The sequence below is a fragment of the Lampetra planeri genome, chromosome 4 (genome assembly GCF_965212315.1).
Source record: "Lampetra planeri chromosome 4, kcLamPlan1.2.h2, whole genome shotgun sequence".
Taxonomy (NCBI): Eukaryota; Metazoa; Chordata; class Hyperoartia; order Petromyzontiformes; family Petromyzontidae; genus Lampetra; species Lampetra planeri.
Genome location: NC_136110.1, coordinates 24,113,421 through 24,140,389, shown reverse-complemented (window position 1 = coordinate 24,140,389; position 26,969 = coordinate 24,113,421). Strand labels below are relative to the sequence as shown.

Below are 26,969 nucleotides of genomic sequence, written 5' to 3'. Positions count from 1 at the left end.
ATTTTCAACGTAGATTTAAAAGTGCATAGCCCCAAGTGCCTTCCTAATATCGTAAGGAAGAACATTCTATACAGCCACATATGCACATTTGAAAGCACGCAATGCAGTGTGTTCAATGGCTAGCTAAAAGCCGCTGCAAGGATGACCGGAGTAAGTTTCCATACAAATGTGTAAAACTAAAGTGTGGAATGGTAGCTCAAAACATGTATTCGTGAGGAATGGCCCTCCATGGCCCACCAGCCACACGTCTGTGGTTGGAAGCGGCTCCACGTTTTCAGAAACGTTGAGTGGCTCTGCCTTAATCCCTGCCCACTTTGGGCTATGCTACAATTTAGTCATGTATAACCTCAACAAAATTGTATGACATGTAGAACAAAATTGCAGTTGAAATCGACAAAAAGTATTTTATTTTAATATTCAAAATAATAAAGCAAATCAAGCAAACTACCAAAACAAACATTGTCTGACATTGGCAAAATAAATGTTTTAAATAATACATTCCCAGGGTACACACAAACATTACATTTAACATAATTGTTCCATTTCAATGCCAAACTTATATATTTTTTTTATCAAAATGCATTTTTTATTAAATAAATTGCTGCATATCATAATGGTTAACCTTCGTAATACACATTAGCAATTTCACGTGTGGGTTTTACTTGGAAAAAAATGCTTTTCAGTGACGGTGAAAGTGGTGAGGATAATGAAGCATGTGTGCGCATAATTAATTACTGTCTCTCACCACTGCTGCAGCTGTATTCTGCGGAGACCCAGGCACGCCGGCTGAGGGCAAGCGCGAAGGCAAGCGATTCATCTTCGAGGCAGACGTCTCCTTCAGCTGCAACCCTCCCCTGGTGCTTGTTGGCTCTTCTTTGCGGGCATGCCGTGCAGATAGGACCTGGAGTGGCACACAGCCACGGTGCATTGGTAAGATCCTCCGGACCGCGTGTAAGGGTAAAATGTTTACAAAGAGGATTTTTTTTTTTTATCCTGGGTGTGTGGGAACATTCAAATCAAATCACGAGTACATTTGTATCCATGCCATTCTTAGGGCCCACGGTGACCGCGAAGGTGCTGTGATTCACAAACACGAATTTTGATAATAATTATTTTTAAAACATTCTAAAAGTGGATCCTCATAGTTTTAGATGTGGGATTTGATCCACACGGAATAGGGTTTACTTACTATTGTTCTGAAATGTGCTTTGATGCTGAATAAGTGAGCCACTAATAACGTGCATTTATATAGTTTGTTACGTGGAATTGGCTCGCCACAACATTCAAAATGTAGATTAATGGAAAGTGTTATATCCAAAATGATCTGTAATTGTTCCCATTCTGCTACAGATCCGTCGCAGACAACGTGTTTAAACCCTGGAACACCTCAGTTTGGTGAGCAGAATATCACTCAAGGATATCAAGTAAGATTATTTCTCTTCCCCTATATATATTCATACTCACAAAATTCAGACTTAAAATATTTAATCTTCAAGGGCATGGGGTCATTATTTCCAAATCCATTGAGGCCAATAGATTTCACTGTCACTTCCTTCCTGTTTAATAATGCATTAATGCAACAATGCTGTCCCTACTAAATTGTTTGATGTAGTAGTATTATTTACGTCACCATCTGAACCTATGTAAGTCCATTCTTTATTCAACAAATTCAGCAATTGAACGCTGGCTACCCTATCTAGGCCCTTGTCCTCACGGTTCAACTCCTTATTCAATTATGCCATCGGCCATTGTTGGTTTTTTGACTAATTCTGTGCTGTGTGGATATCTTCCAATAGATAATTAAGCAACATGAAACAATGTAAATGGTAATATTATACTGTATACAAATACATAGAATAAAATATGATTATAAAATCACAACAGTTAACGAAATAAAAATATGCTACTGCGTAGGATTTCACGTTTGTGCTGTATATCGCTTTGTTTTTTTTTTGGGTTATTTCCCCTGTGGTTTAGCATGGTGTCTGAAGTTCCACTCCATGTACTGGGAGTGAAATCAGAATCATTATTTAGTTTGGAGGAATCTGGTGAGCTATGAAGCTCTATTTCACAGATATTCAGTTTGGGTGGGTCAGCCAGTTAAAATAGCAAACACTAAAAAAACGGAGTGTAAAGCAGAGAAAATGGTAAGCGAGTCACTAAATATAAAAATAATAATACATACATTAATTGTATAAGTCCAATTAATCAATAAAGGCAGCAAAAACTACCACAAAAGTCTCAGACCACACCAAGATGAACAGTCCCTCAATAAATTGGCACATTAACATTGAGCTATCGATACACAGGTAATGATAAAAGTTACAAATCACATTTGATAATGTGATCGTATACTGAACGTCGCAGCAGTAGAAATTTAAAGCACATCAGACAACTGAGAAGGCAATTTAATAAGGATATATAGCGATTTTGTTTTTCTCTAATACTGAAGATAGTGTAGCCTGCATTACAAAAGTAAACCATTAAGATGATGTCCCTTGGAACGAACACAAAAGCTTTGGCAAAGACACGTGGTTCAGTGCATGTCTTGTTCTCAGAGTTTTCTGCAGGTTAGCAGCATCTGGCCAAGGGCAATTGTTACCTTTCAGTAGTGAAGAAAATAGGGATATCTGATCACTGATGTTGACTAAACCCCCCCCCCCCAACATTTTACTTAAGGACAAAATATGATTTTACTTGCTTGTGTGTGTGTCTGTTTAGGTTGACAGCACAGTTTCCTTTAGATGCCAAAAAGGGTTTCACATCCAAGGGTCTACCACAAGAATCTGCCTTTCTGATCTCACTTGGAGTGGAACTCAGCCAGAATGCATTTGTACGTATGTCATGTGTAACTTCATCAGCACCATCATATCTAAGTTTCTTTCAACAAAATGTCGTGAATTATGAATGGAGGGTATAAATATAAATGAATGTATTAATATTCGCACGTAATAATTATAACTATTTAAGTTTCAGCATCTTAACAATAATTTAACTTTGTGAAAACGTGTAAGCAATCACCACATTGAATGTTCTCGTCACATTTTATCTCTGAAAGCAATTTTCTTAAAAGCAATACATTTTAAATGTAGACGTGGCAAGTGGAAAGTTTATACTGGAACCTCTTTTTGATTCCACAATGTATTTTGTATTTTTTCTTCTGCCCCTGGAATTTGTTTACGAGAGAACAATTCTGGCGTGTCCTTTAATACAGTATTGATTGATTTATGATTTTGTTGCCAAAAAAATATATTAAGGAACATATTTATGGCTGACACACTGTATCAAGGGAAAGGTTTGGAGGGAAATCATTCTCTCTTCGCTTTACTGCAATAATCCATCCGCCTCCAGGCCTTGAATCTCTGTGCCCATGCCTCCAACACCAGAACATTTGGTCACCAAACTAAGCAATAAATTGGAAACCACTTAGATGTGTTAAGCTTGCTTCATTCGTAGCCAAATTACCTACGTGAAATAATCAGTCATCCAACATTTGCCATCTGTGTTTGGCCTCACCTGAAAAATGTACTCTGAAATCATAATCTGCCTCCCGATGATAAACTAATGTGTGATATATATACCCAGTCGAGGCGAATGCCCCACTATTACCGTTGACAGCGCTCCAAATTCAATCACGTTTTTATTTTTACGTCTTGATTTTCATTTTTAGGGTTTCTTCATACTTGTGCCATTGCTATGTTTAATAACTCTAATACTGGTATTGTTTTTTTATCACAGTTTCCATACAGCAGGCACCAGGTTGTCTGGTTCACGTACTATTCATGATGTACATCGCACAAGTCTATTTGATCTTTGACGTGAAAACATGGCCTGTTTATGACCAAATTTGAAAACTACACTGCCTTTGCATTATACTTCTCAGCAATGGGATATCGCCCAGTTGCAGATATCTGTCAAGGGTGCACGGTTTAATATTTCCAAACACATCCTGATGATCATAAGGTACACACGTTGTGAATAAAATTTTCAACATAATAATCCTCACCCTACATGTTGTTTTGAAATAACTGCTATCCAGCAGAGGTAGCTGGCGTGCAGCACACTAGTATTTATGTGACATGAAGCCACGACAGGGAAAATCTTGTACAGTAATATAATATAATTTTGGGTAATGTCCTCTATTTGCTTTGAGAAAACAGCACGTACCTGCAATATATGTAATTCGGTGACCTTTTTTGGTGCTAATCAGCATATAACAAAATTTTCCTTCAAGTCTACTGTCAAGAGCTGCTGAGGCTGGGTTCTATCCAGTGAGCATTGTTGAGGCAAATTCTCTTAATTCCATCTCCCCCCCCCCCCCCACCATTATGTTTCACTTAATCGGTACATATTGATAAACATGAAGAATGTGACCCAGTGGTGTTTGCCTAGGCTTTGTGTGATGAGTACTGATAGATACTGTCGTGTGTGTCTGCGTGTGCCTGCGCCCAGCGCACGGCTGCAAGCAGCAGGAGACCCCAGAAAATGCAGACGTAGGGGCCGTGGAGCTGCCCGGCCTGGGCTACACGCTCATGTACAGCTGCCAGCCGGGATTCTACCTGGCAGGGGGCTCGGAGCACCGCAGCTGCCGTCCCGACGGGACCTGGTCGGGAAAAACTCCCATCTGCCATCGTGAGTCGCAAGCACGTCCGCGCAAACGCCTCCCTCACAAAGCTATAGGACGTTTTTTAAGACAAAAGTAGAATTAGGCTTTACCATTTCTGCCAATAAAACAGGTGTTTTTTCTGGTGTAGGCCAATCAGTGAATGTGTTATCAGAGCATGTTTGTGCGCATGTTTCGCCACAAGTATGTGTGACTTATTCTTGATGCCTTGCATTAGGTTTATATTTGGTGTTTGAACATCTGAACACCTGTTTTATTGCCGGAACGGGTAAATCCTGCAGGATTAAGAAGGCCGCGCCTGGTTGCGTTTTGCCTACTTATAAAACGATATCCTACAAATAGCTGCATTTAATCGTGATCATCAGTGGCAACAGTAGCCTCCATGATCAATCTACCTTTGGATTAAGGCCGCTGAGCATCTGCACACAGCATGATTTTTTTTTCTTGTGGACACCCTCTCCATCTTGGCAGATATCCTCTTCAATGCTTTCCATTTCTTGGATGTCACTCTATGACTAGTCGTGTCTATTGGCCATCATCCCTTCTAGCGACTTTGTCCTGGCCAAGTCCAGTTATTTTTATGAACGATGTTGAATGTTGTCTTTAACCTGCATATGTTTGCGAACCCATGTGTTCATCTTGCTGTCTCTCATTGTGATTCCAAGCATATAGTTGAGGTGAATTAGATATGTAGTGTGCTCCATGTTTGGTGGATTATTTTGTGCAGTACATCATGTTTTCATAGTCTCAATAATGTGAGCAAGTTGTGCACAAAGCCATTGAAATGAAAGTGCCATGATAAGTACAAATCATGGGTTCAATAATTTGCTGCAGATAACCGTGTAACATTTTAAAAAAATACCTAAGTATTTTTGTTACAACTAACAAATGGAGATAAACATGTTTTTATATTGGATACTTAATGCCTTGGGAGAGTGAGAATAAACATGAGTGAGACCCACCACTGTAATGGCGTGTAACGGACCAGGGCTTACATAATGGCAGTGTTTGACAGCTGTGATATGTGTTTCGTGGCATATACAATAGTGGCATTTTCTCTTCAATCATACGGATGTGTCGTATTGCAGTCTGTTAGCAATGAGATTGCCTTACTGTGAAAACTCTTTTTTCTTCCTTCCTTGAAAACATGCTGGATTATGGCTCACAAAGCGAGTGTGTGTGCAAGTGTGTACATCCATCTGTTTTGTGCCCACGCAATGTTTACATTCGCTGTATCATCTTATCATTAAGTTATTGCGAAGTATTTTACTCAAATATGTGTGTGGAATTTATAAGCTGCGGGAGTGACATGGATTGATACTTAAATGAGTTTGGTTTTGCATCTGTGTGTGCTTTTGTACTTGTATTTTACAGTTTTAAATGCAAGCTGTCTCTTATCAATTTTCTCTGAGTAGCCACTGCATGAACTGACTAGACTGTTAATCTCATAATCTTTGGGAGATTAGTGGTTTATTGTGATAAATGTATTGTATTATTAATACTATGCCGAAGCACACTCAAAATATGACTGCTCATATACGCAATATACAATCTGCAAAACACAACAAAGATGCAATATATTCTCAGGTTTTTTCGGTAAAGTCACGTAGGTAAAAACATTAAAATTAATGAAAGTAAAATAAAACAAAACAAAATAAAATTCACGACGTTTCGGAGGCAACACAAGTCTCCGTCATCAGGTGGGACCGTCACAGCCGAATTAGCTGCATCAAGTGAAGCAATGATTCAAGATGTAATCCCTTATAAGCAAGTTGAAGGGAGGTGGAGGGGGGGGGAGAGCTTATCAGGCTGTGGTAGCCAATGAATGGAAACGTATCGGGAGGGAGGAGGAGCGGTGATCAAAGACTGCACGCAGTGCTCAACACAATGAATGGAGACGTGTCGGGACGGAGGGCGAGCGGCGATCAAAGACTGCACGCAGTGCTCAACACAATGAATGGAGACGCGCCGGGACGGAGGGCGAGCGGTGATCAAAGACATCACGTAGTGCTCAACACAATGAATGGAAACGTGGCGAGCGGTGATCAAAGAACAATGAAGAGATTACTGTTAAACACTGTGGATGTTAACACTCGGTGAAGTAAATTAAAATAGTGCCTGTCAGATAAGATGGTCCAAAAAGTGTAATTAAGTCTTTTTTGCGTGGTTAATAACATCTTTCCAGTGATTACTGAGTTTGTACCCATCATCACGGTTGAAATTATGTCTGTGTTTGTATATTTGTATGGCTTCGTGTACAAACCTTTGATGGTAGCCCGGAGGTTTGCAGAGAACCTTGGTCTCGGAAAAGACAATTTCATGAGAGCCCGCCGAGTTGTAGCAATGATCGGCAACGGCCGAAGAATCAGTTCTGCCGTGTTTCAGATCTGACTTGTGCTCGCGGACACGATCAGCAACATGACGTTTTGTTTCTCCAATGTAGCAATCACCACAAATGCAACTCAATTTGTTTCATGTGGTTGTTTCTGTGTGGTGGGAGAGACAGCTTGGCGGATAGTGCGGTCAGAGTATCCGTTCATCCTGAGGGCCCGATGTACATCGGGCCCTCAGGATGAGAGTATCCTCAGGTCAGAGTATCCGTTCAGGATGAACGGATACTCTGACCGCACTATCCGCCAAGCTGTCTCTCCCACCACACAGAAACAACCACATGAAACTCCGACCAAAACTATCACGTTACCATACATAGCAGGCGTGACCAAAAAGATCTCCAAAAGTCTAAACAAACATAAGATCCAAGTCCGATTCAGTACAGTGCATAAAATCCGTGATCTGATTCCATCTGTGAAGGATGTCGTTCCTGACTTACAGTATCCTGGAGTCTACAAATTGAGTTGCATTTGTGGTGATTGCTACATTGGAGAAACAAAACGTCATGTTGCTGATCGTGTCCGCGAGCACAAGTCAGATCTGAAACACGGCAGAACTGATTCTTCGGCCGTTGCCGATCATTGCTACAACTCGGCGGGCTCTCATGAAATTGTCTTTTCCGAGACCAAGGTTCTCTGCAAACCTCCGGGCTACCATCAAAGGTTTGTACACGAAGCCATACAAATATACAAACACAGACATAATTTCAACCGTGATGATGGGTACAAACTCAGTAATCACTGGAAAGATGTTATTAACCACGCAAAAAAGACTTAATTACACTTTTTGGACCATCTTATCTGACAGGCACTATTTTAATTTACTTCACCGAGTGTTAACATCCACAGTGTTTAACAGTAATCTCTTCATTGTTCTTTGATCACCGCTCGCCACGTTTCCATTCATTGTGTTGAGCACTACGTGATGTCTTTGATCACCGCTCGCCCTCCGTCCCGGCGCGTCTCCATTCATTGTGTTGAGCACTGCGTGCAGTCTTTGATCGCCGCTCGCCCTCCGTCCCGACACGTCTCCATTCATTGTGTTGAGCACTGCGTGCAGTCTTTGATCACCGCTCCTCCTCCCTCCCGATACGTTTCCATTCATTGGCTACCACAGCCTGATAAGCTCTCCCCCCCCCTCCACCTCCCTTCAACTTGCTTATAAGGGATTACATCTTGAATCATTGCTTCACTTGATGCAGCTAATTCGGCTGTGACGGTCCCACCTGATGACGGAGACTTGTGTTGCCTCCGAAACGTCGTGAATTTTATTTTGTTTTGTTTTATTTTACTTTCATTAATTTTAATGTTTTTACCTACGTGACTTTACCGAAAAAACCTGAGAATATGAATCATTGCAGTCACGAAAGCTTCAAATCTAGAAAGATGCAATACTTACATTTTGTGTTTATATTCATGTAATCTATGTATATAAATTTCATCTGAACTACGAGCATACTCCTATATCTTTTACAAATAAAAATAAATTTTGCAAAAAATCCAAAGCTCAAGAAAAAAAAGTGAAGTGCACCTACCATTAGTGAGATGCCCCATGTATAGATTGTGTTTGTGGGGTATTCAATACTTATATTTTCTTAACACTTCTCATTCCTAGAATGTCTTCCATGTTCGCAAGTTAATATTACTTGATATATCGGCATGTCACATTCAATCTCAGGGGTGTGATTTTGGCTTAGCTATCTCAGATGGTTACATCTATCGGCATGTCATCTTAAATATCCGGGTCTATTCATACTTGTAAACTGTCATGAAACATTTAAAATTGTTTAGCTACAACTTAAATATGTTTTTATTGTTAATGTTTATATTTCGTGCACAATGTTTTCATGACTTGAAGTCTTCTCTATCATACACAATTGCATGTTATAATCTTTAATCATGTATATTATGAGCATACTGACCATTAAATTGCATTCAATTTCGATTCATTTAATATTTAAAAAAAATAATTGCAATTTTAAATACCCTGCCATTAATAATAAAAGCATCAATAAAGTATTAGTTTACATACCTATGCACTATGTATCTGAATTGAGGGCAGGTAGGAATTGCTCTCACTTAATAATTGTATTTCCTTAACAGCTGGCCCAAAACCGAATGAAAAAAGGAATATACCCACAATGGGATCTCTAAGCCCAAAACCAACTGGCAAGTGCTTTCTTTATATTATTGGTCACTGTGACATTAGTCATTAGTGAATTTCACTGCATCATTTGCCATGTTCTTATAAAAATCCAGCTGCTCATACTTGGCAGATATTCAATGTGAAATGTTTGCAAATATTTTCAAGGCATTGTTAGCAACTGTTAATTTTGCAATCTGCTGCCGAGCAGTGAAAGTAATAACTTGCGCGAGTTGCAGCGTTGAATATGTATTCTGTCATTTCGCATATATATTTAACCGCAATAAATACATTTCCAAAACTCTTTTCATCATTGGCTCAAGTGCGAAGAGTCAGATATATATTATATGTACATTTTAATTACAGCATGGACTACAAAGCCTGATATTGTAATCACAAAAGATAAATGTGAACACTATTTGGTCTTTCATCGTTTCTTAATATTCGTTTACAGAAATCCGGCTGTAATACATAAAGAGTAAATTTCGTCACAGAATCAAATACAGTACACCTACATTTTACTTGAATTCGACCATACTAATTTTTCCATTAAATTGGCCATATTTAGCAGCAAAATGTGACTGATTATTGCTTTGCAGTCACGTGTGTTGTATCGGATTTTTTTTCAGTTCCAGACAGTGTGTTTGAGCTCAACTATGTTTGGAAAGGCTCTTTTGACTACCAAGGGCGCAAACATCAAGCCACGCTCATAATAAAGGGTTTCAATGCTTCAACCGGCCGAATGAACTGCAGTTTCATGGCTAACCTCATGGAGTTAGCTTTGACAGGTAACCTTTACAACTCACTCACACCTTCGTCTCTTTATTGGTTTGTCTCAATTTCCGCAACACAACATCAAGGCTGTGTTTCTTACTCTGAAAATAGTCATTGCTACTACGGGTTAAACTTATGGTAAATAGTATAGACCCATCATCATTATCACCAGCCACTCTGGTTTCACTGCTGATTAATGGACACTTTCCACTGCCTAATTATTTTATAAAGCTTCATGCAAATTAGATTATGTTGGTCTCTTCAGTTCTCACCTGGTTAAACAAAACAAACTTGATTCATATAATTATGGATTAAAATGTACTCCTAAATGCTCGCAGCAATTTCATCATTGTATTCGAGGTGTGTTATTTGAAATGTAATATTTTAGAATTAAGCATAATTTGTCGCAAACATGCGGCCCACCGTGGCTTTTAATTGGCTGAAAATTGGTGATTAGTTGCCCCCACCTCCAGTCCCCACTGTCCATGCACATCAAGTTCCCACTGAAACGACGACCTTATTAATCTGCCCATTTTACCACGTTCGCCCGAGGTATCTCTCAACCTGTTTCACGAGTGCCTATGACATTTTCGATGTGGTCGAGGACCACCGCGTTTTTGATCCGCATTGTATTTGATGACTTATAGATTAAAATATGACATGGCCAGTGCTTCCTGAAGCTGCCGCTGGTATATTTCTGTTCATACTTCCCCCCCCCCACACACTACATTTTTTGAACCAGATTGATCAACCTTGGAAAAAAAGAATTCAGCAAAGGTCCAGGACCACAATATCTATCTCCTGCGATTTCTTCACTGGTCAAAAGGTCAATACTAAAGGGTATAGTTCTTCATAGGCATGTTGTTATTGAGATGGTCACTGGTACAGAGAAGCAAGAATCTACGGACTTTACGTGAAGTTCTTTTTTTTTATTATTTGGTTCTTTCGGTTAAGTCACGTCTAAAGATAAAATAATAAATTAAATTAAATAATAGAATACGACGTTTCGATTGCAACACAAGCAATCATCAGGTATAATGAAATAGCGACATAATATCTAACCAGAAAACTATAGACAGACATATTAGCAGACAGATATCACAAGATACATACATAGCGAGAGCAACACAGGTGACAGAGAGGGGTGATCGTCTCTGTGGGGTGGCCTTAAATAGACAGAGGGGGGGCGGAGGCAGAGAGAGGGAGGGGGGTTAGAAAAAATTAGCATATCAATGAGTGGTCCAAAAGAAAACGTGGTGCTGCGAGTACGATGGCACAGCAAGCAAGCCTGAAAATCAGGAGAAAGACACACTAAAATTAAATAACCTAGTAAAATATCGAAATGTAATGTAATACAACACAGAGGGTCGGTCAACACACAATTAACGCATAGCCTGGTTGATTACGTATTTCAAAGATTGCTAAGTTAGAATTTAAGTGTGAACATTCTAAAGAGGACACAGGCAGAGAAAACAAGTCGCCAGAGAGAGAGAAAAAAGATAAGCTTAAAACTTCCCCGTAGAAGTGGTTCAATCTTAATTTTAGAACTTTCGTGACTGCAGGAATTATTATTTGGTTCTTTCGGTTAAGTCACGTCTAAAGATAAAATAATAAATTAAATTAAATAATAGAATACGACGTTTCGATTGCAACACAAGCAATCATCAGGTATAATGAAATAGCGACATAATATCTAACCAGAAAACTATAGACAGACATATTAGCAGACAGATATCACAAGATACATACATAGCGAGAGCAACACAGGTGACAGAGAGGGGTGATCGTCTCTGTGGGGTGGCCTTAAATAGACAGAGGGGGGGCGGAGGCAGAGAGAGGGAGGGGGGTTAGAAAAAATTAGCATATCAATGAGTGGTCCAAAAGAAAACGTGGTGCTGCGAGTACGATGGCACAGCAAGCAAGCCTGAAAATCAGGAGAAAGACACACTAAAATTAAATAACCTAGTAAAATATCGAAATGTAATGTAATACAACACAGAGGGTCGGTCAACACACAATTAACGCATAGCCTGGTTGATTACGTATTTCAAAGATTGCTAAGTTAGAATTTAAGTGTGAACATTCTAAAGAGGACACAGGCAGAGAAAACAAGTCGCCAGAGAGAGAGAAAAAAGATAAGCTTAAAACTTCCCCGTAGAAGTGGTTCAATCTTAATTTTAGAACTTTCGTGACTGCAGGAATTATTATTTGGTTCTTTCGGTTAAGTCACGTCTAAAGATAAAATAATAAATTAAATTAAATAATAGAATACGACGTTTCGATTGCAACACAAGCAATCATCATCAGGTATAATGAAATAGCGACATAATATCTAACCAGAAAACTATAGACAGACATATTAGCAGACAGATATCACAAGATACATACATAGCGAGAGCAACACAGGTGACAGAGAGGGGTGATCGTCTCTGTGGGGTGGCCTTAAATAGACAGAGGGGGGGCGGAGGCAGAGAGAGGGAGGGGGGTTAGAAAAAATTAGCATATCAATGATATGCAACCCCTGCTCCTTCTTGCCCGCAATCACATAAAGACTTGCTTATTCACCAAAATAGTAACGTGTAATCAACATTAATATCACTCCTTTTTCAGTGAAATTCAATGATAAGTATCCACAGCAGTTTATAGTTGGTTTGACAAAACACGTTTTTTTTTACGTATAATTTTTCTTCCGTCGTTTTTTGTCGTTGTTGCATAGGTGTTGCTCATGATAATATTTTACAAATCAATGAATAGTAATGCAACGTTGTATACACACAGGTGTTTATAAAGGGGAAGATGCACGGCTGCTCTTGAGAATCCGACAGGTCTACAACTTGGATTACAACTTAATCGCCAGAGTCAATGAAGAGAGCTGGGCTATGGATGGCTTTGTAAGTTCACTGCAAACATTTTACATTCATAAAATGTTGTTATGGTTTAAGTTACAATATAATGAATAGCTCTGATGTAATTTTCGCATGTGCCGTATGTTGTCCGGCACGATGTCTGACATTTCGCAACCAGTTCCTGAAGAGGCTTCGAGCATGTGGAGCGAAACATTGGACATCGTACCAAACAACGTGCATTGCAACCCGAAACACATCGAAGAGTTATATAGCACAACCATGAAAACCTACGTAGTAGTAACATATTGAATGCTTCAAATTTATGTGCATACTATGTTTTGTTGTCGTAAATTTCAAGAGTATATTTTTTCAGCATATGCCGTTTGAACAAAAAATGGCAATTATGACACACGTTTTAATTGCTTGACGCATCCTATTTTATGATGTGCATGTGCAAGGTGTCGGTGGAGCATGATGGATTAACCTACATCTACGAAGGGTTCATTCAAGCGAAGGAATTTGGCTCGTTTGGTTTTCAGAGAGCAGGTAAGCATGCAGTAATCAGTCTGCTGACTAGATAACGTGAAGCGTAGAACCACAGTTATTATAAGCCAAGGGTCACTGTAGTCATCGCGAATCCGTCATGGGTTTCTAGGATACCACCACATATTCTTGGGCACGTATTACAATTGTAAAATAGTTCTCGATTTCCATTAAGGAGGTGAAAGTGGCCGGTTGTATTTGAATGAAAATGCATTCGCTCTGCATTGAGTAACCATTTTTTCGATAATTGTATTGTTCCTTTTCATGAGCCATACAACTCATGTCATGTGCAGTGATTTACTTGTTGTTTTTACAATAGTGTTCTTATAATTCTCTGTATTCGAATGGGATTTGCTAAATTCAATGTATAGCCTATTTCCGCATCCTACTAGCACTTGACACATGAAGCACGTGGACATTTCTATCATGTTTGTGAAGAGGCTAAAACATGTTAGTTTTGCGAAGAATTTTACACATATATATTCATCCTGTAGATTTTCCAAGCATTTTCGAAGAACAACATACGCGTAAAGCAGATGTGCGTGTGCTTTGAGTATGCCAGATTTTGACATGTGTATTCATTGGTTATCTATTTCTTTAATACAAAGCGAACCCTCTAAGTGTGCTTTTTACACCAGACTTCCTTCTTTTTGACGTACTCCACACCTCTGTCCAGAACCAAGGAATACCAATTATCTTCATATGTCTCTAAAGTACGTATGCATTTGTATGTGCCCTTGACATGGCCAGTCGCTTTTTGTATCGCCAACAACAAGAACCTTCCATTGTGTACAGTGGTCCTGGGAGCCATGAATGCACTGAGCCATACGAAGGGATAATGTATTAAATCATAACAAGATAGAAGGCAGAAAGATAACGTGAACTGATGTGACCTGCAATAGGTGTTTTCACATACACACAGCCGAGTGACCGTGACAATGTATGCATTTGGAATGAACTCGACGTTATTTTATTTGTACGTGGTGTAAACTGTGATTCATCTTCTTGGTTCTTTCGGTAAAGTCACGTAGAAGGGATATAATAAAATAATAAAAATAAAACATAATAAAATAATTCTCACGACGTTTCGGCCACAACGCAAGCAGCCGTCCTCAGGACGGCTGCTTGCGTTTTATTATTTCCCTTCTACGTGACTTTACCGAAAGAACCAAGACGATGAATCTCTGCAGTCACGAAAGCTTTAAATCGAAATTTAAACTGTGATTGTTTGAATGATGAAAAAAATTACACATTCATATGGCATGTATGCATGTTGAACTTCTTTGGCACCGTATTTAGCCAATCGTGCTAATCGGAGGTGCGAGGAAAAGACAAAAATCTCGACGGTGTCCCTTGTAGGAAGCAATTGTATGAGTAGGGCCATTCCCTGTAACATTCTTTTGTTTCCTCATAGGCAGTGTTATTGACGAATGTGTTTAAGTTCATGTTACTTTTGCTTGGTGCATCATCGGCAACACAGTATCAGGTTTTGTTTCAATTATAGTTATGTCCAAAATGTACTTTGTAATAGCATGACATGGGCGGTAATTGTGTCTTTTGCGTGTGTGTTTATTGATATATTTAGTCCATGTAATAATCCGTTTGTAAATGGATTTTGGGATCAGCAGGAAATATTCGGGCACGGAACACCTAATGCAAAAGTAAAGTCCTGCATGTAAAAATAAATGCTCTCATAAATAATGATTCTACCTTGACAAGCGAAGTCGTAATTATCGCCTCGGTATAATGTGTGTTGATTATAGAGGAAGCGATGGGAAGCAGAGTCAGTGGAATGATAAGCTATGAAAAAGGTGAGAGTTAGGGTGAGGATTTTAGTGCAGGGGCTGCCAGGATTCGAGCGCTAAGTAGGTAGAGAGGGTGAGTAGGAGGTGAAATAGTGAAAAAGTCACTTGAAACACTCTCATGAATCCAGCTATGATCGCTTGTCAAAATGATTTGATAGGTATTAATATTTACACACAAACTCAACGCAATATGTTGTATTGATTCATATTATGCATATAACCAGATACTGCAATGCTCACGTCGTAACTTTTTCAACGTGAATTGTTCTTATTTGAGATTTTGATGGACCCTAGAACATGTCATTCCACGTGTTATTTGGCTTTTAATCTGAGAAAAGATAATAGGAATGACCTTGGTAAAAGGGATGAAGGGCACGGGCGGGACATAGTTTTGTTACACTTTAATGAAAATAGACATTGCTTTCTAACGCAGGACAATACGTTATTCATAAAATACGTTTTTTATAAAAAGTTAATTTTAACTGAATGTGGATTGTCAATCATAGAGGCAGCAAGTATACAGAGGGACTGCATTAAATAGTTTCCGCACTGCATAAAATCAGTACGACTTATGTCAAATGGGGTTTGCTGCTCGTGCATTCTCATTGATTCTATTTAGCACATATGCAGTGGGACATTCATTTTGAAAAAATACAATTTCAATGAAAATCTTTCGTCCTCATGAAATTTCAGTCAACACAGAGCAATCTTTATAGTTAAATATTACGTGTTCTCCAAACAATAGTACGCAAATAGATTGTGTGCTTTTTAGAGGACGAAACAAGACAACCTTTTGCGGTATCCACACCATTCTTATAGCACGAGGCTATTGCACAGGAAGGTGCTCTGTTTCACATACAAAGATGGTCACTGCATCGCACACTTTTGGATGCGCTTCTGCGGCCGTCTGGAACGTTCTTCCTTCCGACGTTAGGAAGCCACTGGAGCGATGCACTTTTAAAATCTAGATTGAAAACTCGTTTTTTTAAACTGTTTTTAGTTTTTTTGTCCTTCCCCCACACCTCCAATTTGCGTAGTTGGCTACTTACGGTGCGACAGAAGTTCAGCATACATACATACTGCCCATAGACTAACACTAGTCATAGACTCAACACTGCCCATAGACTCAACACTAGCCATAGACTCAACACTGCCCATAGACTCAACACTGCCCATAGACTAACACTAGGCATAGACTCAACACTTCCCATAGACTCAACACTAGCCATAGACTCAACACTGCCCATAGACTAACACTAGCCATAGACTCAACACTGCCCATAGACTCAACACTGCCCATAGACTCAACACTAGCCATAAACTCAACACTGCCCATAGACTAACACTAGCCATAGACTCAACACTGCCCATAGACTAACACTAGCCATAGACTTAACACTGCCCATAGACTCAACACTGCCCATAGACTAACACTAGCCATAGACTCAACACTAGCCATAGACTCAACACTGCCCATAGACTAACACTAGCCATAGACTTAACACTGCCCATAGACTCAACACTGCCCATAGACTAACACTAGCCATAGACTCAACACTGCCCATAGACTCAACACTGCACCTCCAGATTGGCACGGTTGGTTGAAAGAAGTTCAACACACACACATACAAGTCTGTAGTACTGTAGTAGTTCCACACTCGTGCAAATGTCGATGGCCTACTCTTTTCGAATGACGTCAAGGGATCTTAAACGTCCACCGTGAAGCAAACGGAGCGTACAGCAAATTCTGTGCTGTCGGGCATCCTTAGGGAATGGAGGATGCTGGTCTATCAAATATGCTGGTTATCTGAGAGCTATACTTACGGTTCACCAAATTTTCTGAGTGCATACAACTTTGCAAGAAAGAAACTCTTTGCTCTTTTACAGAGGGACTCACGGGTCAGTAGAGCAATTTTAAGTTGATTGTAGAGAAGCAGTTGGGCCGTTTAGAGTACAGTATACAGTGGTATAGAGTATTGTATGTAGACACTGCTGCTTGCACCATCACTCGGCAGCGTCCCGAAGCATCCGTAAGCACAAAGATCTATGAGAAGCGCACGTCCAAATGCCAGATGACTGTCGGAATTTTTCCAGGTACGCAAAGGAAGACTTGAATTTCCGTCTGACAGATACCGATTTGATAGAACATTTTGGATGGTAAAGCGCTAGATCACAGAGCTATCGCTGTACTTTATGACTTAATGATTAATGCGCACCACAGCAATAACAAGGGTGGCCTGCCAGAATAGAACCACAACCCTCTGCAACAAGCAGCAAATGTGCTGCCGCTGGGCAATGTTAAGCCATTACATGATATAAAATTGTCAAGGTGAAGTGAATTAAGGTATTGAATTACCCATACTTATATTCAGGGTGATATGTTCTCGCTTCCAGTTAATTATACCTGTTCCTTTCGGCTCATTCCCTACTCCAACTGATTCCATAATCTTATTTGTACATTGTTGCTTATAATGTGATTGTACTGCGCAATGTAAATGTAGCTCTTCAATGTTACTGCCTTGAAATCGCTTGCACTTGTGCTTCTTAATAGCTTCATAATTGAACCTTTTTCCAACACTTCCTGATGTGCGCTTGATCAAAATAATAACTTTAGGATTAGTACATAGAGGTTTACCTTCATTTTATTTTATATATTTACTTTGCGACTCCTTGAGTTACCCGCAAAACTTTTACGGGCAAAGCACTCGGGGCTGTTTTTATCGGAATTTGTGCAAAGAGATAAACTGGCCAAATTGAGCTAGTTTCCAGGAAAACGGTCATTAATACCAGCGCTAATCCAGAAATAATAGGCATTGCCTGGCAAGTTGAGAAATACCACATTACAGCTGTTAGTGCTGGTGTGGGAAATGGGTCTCTAAATTGCGCCCTTTTCTCAGTGGAAATTTGCAGAATAATGTGTTTAATATCCAAAATGACTCAAAGTGAGCACATTGTTGTTATAGGAAATGCATCTATGTGTGTGTGTATTTTAAGTGGCATGGGAAATAGGATAGACAGATCTCTGGAGGAGGCGGCTTCTTATTTTCAAGGGATTATAGTGAAAGATAACGAGATCTGGTTGATTCTGACTCAAAGTACCTTCAGTGGAATGATGATCCTACTGGGACGGTTTGATTGACCGTTCTGGTGGTCGTATATATCACTCTGTTCCCATGTGAAGAATTGTACACCGTCTTTCATATATTTCCCATCAGATTCCAGTTTGATGGGGCAGAAGCTTCTTTATTTCTCTGCCTGTTCCTGTGAGGACCGAATATGTAAATGTCGGTAACGTTCGATTAGAGTGAAAGTGCAAAACTCATTCAAGCATTGCAGTGCTTCTTTTGGTTTCTTTATATGGCGATGTGGGTTTTGTTCTCATGTATAATGTTACCTGTGTGAACTAGTATCTCAAAATTGGTATTTCAAATAAAAATAACATCCTACATTTCATGCCCGAAAATATGCAAACTAACAGTCCTCAATTTATATTCCCAATGTATATTTTCACCATATTTTTTTTTAAAGCAGTACATTTCTCTATAAATAAGGAGATTTGCATTATTTATCTAAGCTAGAGCATAAAAAAACACATTAACCTGTGGCAAACCTTTTATGTGAACCCATTCATGGTGCAATCTTAAACATAAAATGTGTCAGTTCTACATTTAAATATTGAGCAATGCCAAAGATATGAATGTCATATGAAAACGATATCTAATAGTTTTTGCCTTATTATATAAATGTTTGTGTATATTAAACTTGACTTACCAAATACGCAAAAAATCAACAACACCAGAGCTTGATTCAGTGCCACAAATAAGATCAGTGGCGAGTGATTTTCAAACGAGGCCTGTCCCTTCACTCTCTCCTTCACAGCAATAATACAACAACTGTATTGAGCAGGGTTGTACATTATATTGCGATTAACATGAATGTATCTTTTTTTTACACTTGTGCGTGACATGTATTTTGATTGAATCAAACAGGCATCTGCACGACATTCCCACAAAGTTTTATTCAGCCTTCGAATCACCATGACAGAGTTTTCAACTTATTTACGATTTCAAACAAGCATTTGAAAATGTAATCGAAATCAAATATGTTAAACGCGGTTTTGTTATTTATCGTAAAACATACATTTGTAGTGAATTTTATATATACTTTCGTTACAAATACGGATGGCGTATAGTTCAGATGTTTTTATTTTATTTGACTAGGTCTGCGTTACCTGCAGATCTTTATTAATGTATTACCTGCAACATGAAATGAGTCAGTTTTTTATTTGTACGCTTTGCATTGCAATGTTTTCATATATATAGCTAGTAATCAAGCAAGATTTGGAAGTCATATGATGCATACATTTATCTGTAAAAAAACATTTCCAAGAATTAAAAAAATCAGTATTTATATAATGCGAAAATGCACTGCTTAATTGTATTCCACCATTTAAAAGTAGAAGAGCACTTTGGAAAATATAAGTCACACCAATTAATGTCCGATTAGCATATTGGTATTTTCAGGCATATACTAATACAACGATTCCAAGTATGTTTGATTTGTTTATCCATTAATTAAGCATTGTTTTTTTTTATAATCCGACAGTGTTTGTGTATTGTGGTAATTAATGTATTAAGCGATTACCTCAGCATGTTATGACTTAATATAATCAACTTTTTAGGTTTGGGATATTAATCTTATCTGGACATAATGGCTCTCAGTCCACTGACAGAAGAATCGTTTTTCACATGTAATTATTTGAGATACATCAGTTAGTAAATACAAATGTAAAAGGTGGGATTGCAGCCCTGCAATGTCTGGCTCATGCCACTGCTGGCAGAAGGGCCTCCACTGGAGGGAGCTCTAGAGGCCCCCTCTGGATGGTATTTGGCCTACTCTTTCGCACTGGACAATCATCTAGGAAGATGTGGGAGTCCCCATACTTTACCGCACCATGCGCGACATGTCAATCAACTAACTGGTATTCCCGCATTATACCACTCGGTGGATAGAGACGTGGGGTGGGGGAGATTTAATAAGCTCGCACCATTTTTTCAGCTACCATATTGGGAGATCAAATAGAACTGGCGACCTCTATATTCCAACTCCAATATAAGAACCATTACACAATGCTAACATCCCACATATAAATAAAAACCATGTGCACAATTGCAAATGTGAAGCTTTGCATATATTCTCTTTAGGTTGATTCAGCCTGACATATAGAACCCAGCTGTCGCAGTCCATTTAATGCAGTAATTGCTTCATGATTTTTTGACGTCCAGTATTGCAACTCATTTTTTATCCCCATTGGATCTCCCTGGATAGGCCATAATGTTGGACACTTTAGCCCCCTAGTGTGCCCTGCGAATTGATGTGATGGTTACGTGACAAGGAACAATTACATTGCTGCCAAAATGTCACATGTTTTTAAAAGTTTAACATTCATCCTGAGAGTTAAAAATGAAACAGTTTTCCCTTTGCATTGATTGTGTTTTTAGCTGCATTTATTGCATTTTAAAATACTACATTGCATAATGAGCAATGTGTTTCATACAGTGTTATAATGCACAGTAGATGTTAAGAAGCCAAAACAAGTTACAATTTTGCTTTGAAAATGCTATTCAGTTGTATTGATAGCAGGAGTTAACATCTTACGCAATTTGTTTGTTTATATTTATCATCAGCTTAAGAATAGATTAATAAATTACTCAATATTTCGTTCCACCTTCAGTGAACACAATAACTTTAAATTTGGACATTTATTTAAAATAACTATAGTACACATTTGCCAAAGCTTGCATAGTAACCGGTTGTGTGTGTGGTAGTTTTATGTTAGCAGCCTAACCTGCACCCCGAAGTACAAGAATATTTAGTTTCAATGTGAAGGTGTGCACCGATGAAGGTTTCATGAAGCTTCACTGGACCATCTCAACCCAACATTTTGTTCTGGTAGAGTCTACTGACAATCTGATACCAGTAGCAAAATAATGGCCCGTCACGATACGTTTATTGCCCCTCCTCCACACGAAGCGTTGTGCCAGTTGTAATCATTTGTTGTGAACTGTAGTCATCTCTGCAGCCTAACCCCAGCAGCTAACAGAGAGAACGATCTGGCTTTGTCTGTGCTGCGTGTCGCAGGCACAATAAACACAAGTCGGGGACTGGAGCCTTCTGGGCAGAAGTTGGGCACCAGCAGCAGCTCAGTCGCCATCGCCATCCTCGTGCCCTTCTTTGCCCTCATCTTCGCTGGCTTTGCCTTCTACCTTTACAAGCAGAGGTGGAGCACTGCTACATACACAAGCAGCAGCCTGTGCATGTTCAGTCAATTCTAATTTATATTGCACGGCCGTCAGTGTTTTGTTTTCAACCAGACGGGAAGAGTGGTATGCTTCTCAAAAAGAGCATCAAGTGGATCTTGATTTGAAGCCTTCGTGACTGCAGGAATCCATACTCTTTGGTTCTTTCGGTAAAGTCACGTAGGTAGAAAAATAAAATAAATCACGACGTTTCGATTGCAACACAAGCGGTTGTCCTCAGGGGGAAAAAATTCATCCAGTAGTGGAACTGCTGAACTAGCGAGAGAGCAGCTACATATATCGCCTTGTTGTAGCTGCTCTCTCGCTAGTTCAGCAGTTCCACTGCTGGATGAAAATGTTTCGACCTGAGGACGACTGTTTGCGTTGCGATCGAAACGTCGTGATTTATTTTATTTTATACCTACGTGACATCAAGTGGATGTTTGCATCGCTAAAGAAATTGTATTACTATTATATCGAGTACAGAAGGTGTCATATAAGCAGAGTTGTATATAATCCATCCATAACACTTGTGTAAGGAAGACAAAAGGCAACTTCTGATACAGGCACATTTGCTCCAATGGGTGTGCTTATATCCAACTTTACTGTGATTTGGTCTTTCCCATAGGCAAATAGAACAATTTAACTAGACTCCGTACGGCATGTCTGATAGAGCCGATGTTTAAATTTAGTCATCAATATCAATATCATTATTTCACGTTAAACATTGCTCAGTGACGATTTTGCCCCAAGGTGGTCCCAAGCATCTAACGACAGTGGCTTCGAGCCCAGCAAACACACTGGGAGGGAAAATCTGGTTAAGTGCTAATTGAGGGCATTTTTCCAAATTTATCCATTACATGCAATTGCTTGAATCTATAAAGAGCACAATGGGACCTTTAATATCCACAGAAAATGAACATGTAAGTGCACTTGTTTTGTAGTGTTTCCCAAATACATTATCAGAGGACTGAGTTTGTGTATGAACTATTAAACCCTGAACCAAATGGCACCAACAGGGCCACCCGGAGGGGGAGACACAAAAGATGGGCTTGCATCAGGATTATTGTTGAAGGAATATTGGAGCCCCCGTGTGGCTTTTTCCCCAGGCCCGGAAACTACTAAACCACAACGTTTGTACATGTTGTTCCACCTTGGCTTTGTGGAATGGGGAATAAAAATCTTTCATCTGTTCTGAATTGTAGTTTTCTGAATCAATATACAGTGAGAATTGGTTTTCATTTGCACACAGTTAGCAAAAAATATATGATTTATATTAAATAAGTTTAAAGGTGCATTGCTATTCAGTTTTACAAATATATGTTTGTCTGCATTATAGACATACATTGTAATTGCAGTGACATTTGATTTTGTGTGGTACCTTTACACCCCTACCCTTTGCAATGCAACCTTGCCTTCTGCTTTATTCTTGGTGAATGGGCATTGCTGCTAAAATATCCCCGGCACTACCTTAAATGCATATAATATCTTTATTTATAGACCAAATTTATTACCAAGGGCATATGGGTGACATGTTATTACAGGATACGTCTCAAAATCATTAAATAGATGACACAACATGGATAATAATATGTTACGGTAAAAAATGGCACAAACAAATCACAAAATAACACAAACTCATATCACATGCTATTTTTCAGGAATATACAGATTTCAAGCCATAAGTAACTAACACTACCATGGTTTGTGAGCACATGGTTGTACTATGATTTTTGGACCGCTTTATAACCTTTGTTTTTTTCATACTTTAAAAGTAAAATGTTAGCATTTCACATGTAACATATATATGCAACATATCAAAAAGAAAACATACAACAATTGGATCAAACTCTAAACATGTGTATAGGTTTCACAATGAAATGTTTGTGATGCACATACTTAAATACCTGTGCCATTGTATTACCAAGTATGAGAGTGTTTTTCGCTTTTTGTATTTATCTTCTGGCAGGTCAGTTCCGCAGGTGCGGTACAATGGTTATTCAGGTCATGAAACCAGCAACAGGCAGTCCATGTTTGAAAACCCCATGTACGACACTAACATGAAACCTGCGGAGAGTAAGGCTGTGCGATTTGATACTCGACTCAACACTGAGGTGAGCGTTCATTCCGGTTCCACTTCATGGGCTATATTCCCTCAGAGAGCTCTTAGCCCTGTCCCGTTCCAAGACTTCTGCAAGTTGCAGGGTAGGTCCCGTTCACCTATCAATCTCGGAACACACAAGCGGCTCAGCGTTAATTTGATCTAGAGGCATAGCGCCATTGATTTTAAAGACATTGTACTCGCCACAGAGAACTGTAGTAACATGACCACACTCTATGATAGCTGGCACCAAACTGTGCCACACCCTCCTGCATGGCCTTGTGGGAACCTCGGTACTGATGAAATTATAATTTTTTTACTTCCGGTTTCGTTTTGATGATGCACATGTACGTCATTGGAACGAAATCGGAAGAAAAACTGGTATTTTGAATGGCAAAGGGTTACTTATTCCAATCTCTGTCGTAGTCAGGGTAATGTGTTTGAGCGGGGTTAGCCCATTTTCAAAAACGTTGAGCCCTCTGATTCCATCTTACTTCCAAGTTACTCGTCTTTAGTTCACAAGGGACATTGCTATTTCACGAACTTCCCACGAATTTATAACCTCAGCTGTAAAGTAACCAATGGCATGGCTTAAATTTGTTGTAAATATCGTGTTTGATCATTGCTAGAAAATAATCCTGACAGTTACTGGCAAGAAATGTATGACTGAGCTGTTATATTTAAGTTCAAATGTGTGCCATGATATGATACTGGTAGGAACCTCCTGGTTACACCAGCCCACAGGGGATTATTCTGTCCGTCCGTCGTGCGGGTGGAGAGGGGAGGGGCTGGGTGGGGAGGGTGGGGAGGGGCTGGGTGGGGAGGGGCTGGGTGGGGAGGGTGGGGAGGGGCTGGGTGGGGAGGGTGGGTAGGAGAGGGTGGGGAGGGGCTGGGTGGGGAGGGGCTGGGTGGGGAGGGTGGGGCTATACTCAACCTTTAACCTACTCACGCCGTTTTGTGCCCGCCCTCACAGTCGGGCATATTTGCGGAATGCACCACGCCGCCGTTGACCCTGGCCATTGACCGAGCAACCCAACGTTGCTACCAGCTCCCTCCGCAGGAATGTGTTTAATATAACAGCTCAGTCATACAATTCTTGCCAGTAACTGTCAGGATTTTTTTTCATGTAGTCTAGTCACACGACTCATAATCTACATTATTGTGATACACACCATGTCACCTCTAAATAATTGCTAGTCATTAGCATCAGTATTCTTTTGATACATCCCTACTCTATTATTCCTTACTCTAATTAATTCTCTGGAACTGGATGAAATGTTACATCCACACATAATCATTGTATCTCAGTTCACAAAACTGTGCAATAAGCATTCGTCCACTCTTTTTCAATTAACTCTTCAGTTAAATTGTTTATCTAATTTAAATCAATCATAAACAAGACTAAACATGTTACAAAACACAATGTTGTTACACTTGCGTAACAGTATCGTCAATACTGAATGTTGTTCCTTAAAGAGAGGAGATAATATATATCTAAATATTGTGAATTATTTTTATCCTTAATCTTGTCTCTTCACGTATAATTTTTAATTAACCTCATCTAATGAATGGCATACTGCAATCAGATTCAATAGATTATTTCGTTTTTTTCCCGTATAATCTTCAGGATAATAGATGAACAAATACAATGATTCAAAATAACAATTAACAGTAGTTCCTGACTTGTTTTCCATTACAAAAATATTATCATTAAATGAAATATAGAAGTATCTAAGGCCATTTGACTGTATATGAATACTTCGAGTGATATGTATTCTATGGAATTATTTTAAATGTTTCGCCAATGCCTTTCACATCGTGTTATCGTGACAAAGTACCCTATTCATGTACTTTGTTTAGACTGCAGCTGTCATTGTAAAACAACATCGTTTCATATTTTAATATTCACACTGGTCATGGTGCGCATAGATCTTTAAACTTTTTACCAACACATTTAACGAAACTATGGCGATGTAATTTGTCAGAAACGTAAGGAACAATGTATTTTTTAAACCAATTCATAAGTAAAACATTTAATTTTCACTGTCATATACGTATATCAATCATATGGTCTTCGTGACATACGCTGTGTAATTGATATTGTTGTGTTTACATTACAGCAAATAACATCAACCATGGTATGAAGACATTTAGAACTCACCCGTCATCAGTGGCACCATCACAGTGGAATGTGAAGTGACCTCATATCAAAATTTCAGACGTTTGACTTTCAAGCTTCATTATATCTGGTTTGGTTACATTGACCATAAATCATAGCTTCACTTGTACATATACTTTCCAAAGCTGATATTTCTCCCGCTGCACAGGGGACAAAAAAAATTATACAAAATCAATAAAGAAAATATTTATAAAAAAAATATAAAGCAGCAAATAATTTAAAAAGGCATTTACCTACTGTATATCATAATATGAATCAATGACATTTATAACAAGAAAAAAATATTGACATGTAATGTAGTTTTGTATAAAAATGTGATAATTGTAAGTTGCATTTGTAATATATTGTCATTTTAAGAAGCCTATTTGACTGTATTATATAGAACTGTATAATGTAAAAGATGTCTTTTTCTACAGAGTTATATTTTTATGGGAAAATCCATTTGTAAAACATATTGACTATGTTGTATATTTTTTAATAAAATTGTGCAGAGAAAATACATTTGAGGATAAAGTTTACCTTCACGTGTATTTCACCAGTATAATGAAGTAAGAAATGTATTGTGATGTAGATATATACACGTTGCTGCTGTTTTCTTTGAATATAAAGGTATTTTCATTTGCAAGCATGCTTTTAAATAAGGTCATTTTGTGGTTTACTTTTGATGTAATAACACAAGCTGGGCCTGATTATGGAAATCCTCATAATAAATCTTGTTTTATATCGGAAATCAAAGAGAATAGGTGATGTGTTTTTGTTACTGAATTGTTCCAAACAAGTTTGTGAGACAATTAACATTCAGTACACACACAACTCACACACCAATGTTTATATTCTACACAGTGTATTATTATTACGTGGTTTTGTTTACATTTCGGTCTGAGAGTCATTTGTACTGCGAAATAGCATCACGTGAATGTACTATATTTTCCACCAGCATGTCAACTTATGAAGAAAGTTAATCCCTTTTACTTGCGGATGAAACATGTTTCATTTTAATATTGAAGAAAATGTAAATCCTCACCAGATTGGTACATATACCCAGCATTTAAATACGTCTAATATGTCTACTTAAAAGTTATGAAAAATACAAATTGGTTTGGTCTTGATAGGCCTCTTGTGTATTAAAATTGCACACTGCTTCCATAAATATTTCACATTTCCAGCCAACTCTGGACCAGAAAGTTAACACAATTTGAAGAAATGTGCTGAAAAGTTTATTGTTAACAATTTAATTATCTAAATAACTTGCACACCACTGGATA

General features: G+C 38.8%; 1 protein-coding gene across 2 annotated transcripts in view; it reads left to right on the top strand.

Moving 5' to 3' along the window:
- CSMD3 (CUB and Sushi multiple domains 3) overlaps positions 1-26,434 on the top strand; it is a 446,157-nt gene extending 419,723 nt beyond the window's left edge. For both annotated transcript variants that reach the window (XM_078593568.1, XM_078593567.1), the window contains 11 exons: positions 757-930; positions 1,351-1,424; positions 2,722-2,833; positions 4,453-4,632; positions 9,118-9,183; positions 9,787-9,945; positions 12,710-12,822; positions 13,236-13,323; positions 21,267-21,405; positions 23,394-23,538; positions 25,646-26,434. In XM_078593568.1, coding sequence (XP_078449694.1) covers positions 757-930; positions 1,351-1,424; positions 2,722-2,833; positions 4,453-4,632; positions 9,118-9,183; positions 9,787-9,945; positions 12,710-12,822; positions 13,236-13,323; positions 21,267-21,405; positions 23,394-23,538; positions 25,646-25,669 — 1,274 coding nt within the window. In that variant the 3' untranslated portion in view covers positions 25,670-26,434. The remainder of the gene's footprint in view (positions 1-756; positions 931-1,350; positions 1,425-2,721; positions 2,834-4,452; positions 4,633-9,117; positions 9,184-9,786; positions 9,946-12,709; positions 12,823-13,235; positions 13,324-21,266; positions 21,406-23,393; positions 23,539-25,645) is intronic.
- Positions 26,435-26,969: the final 535 nt, after the last annotated feature.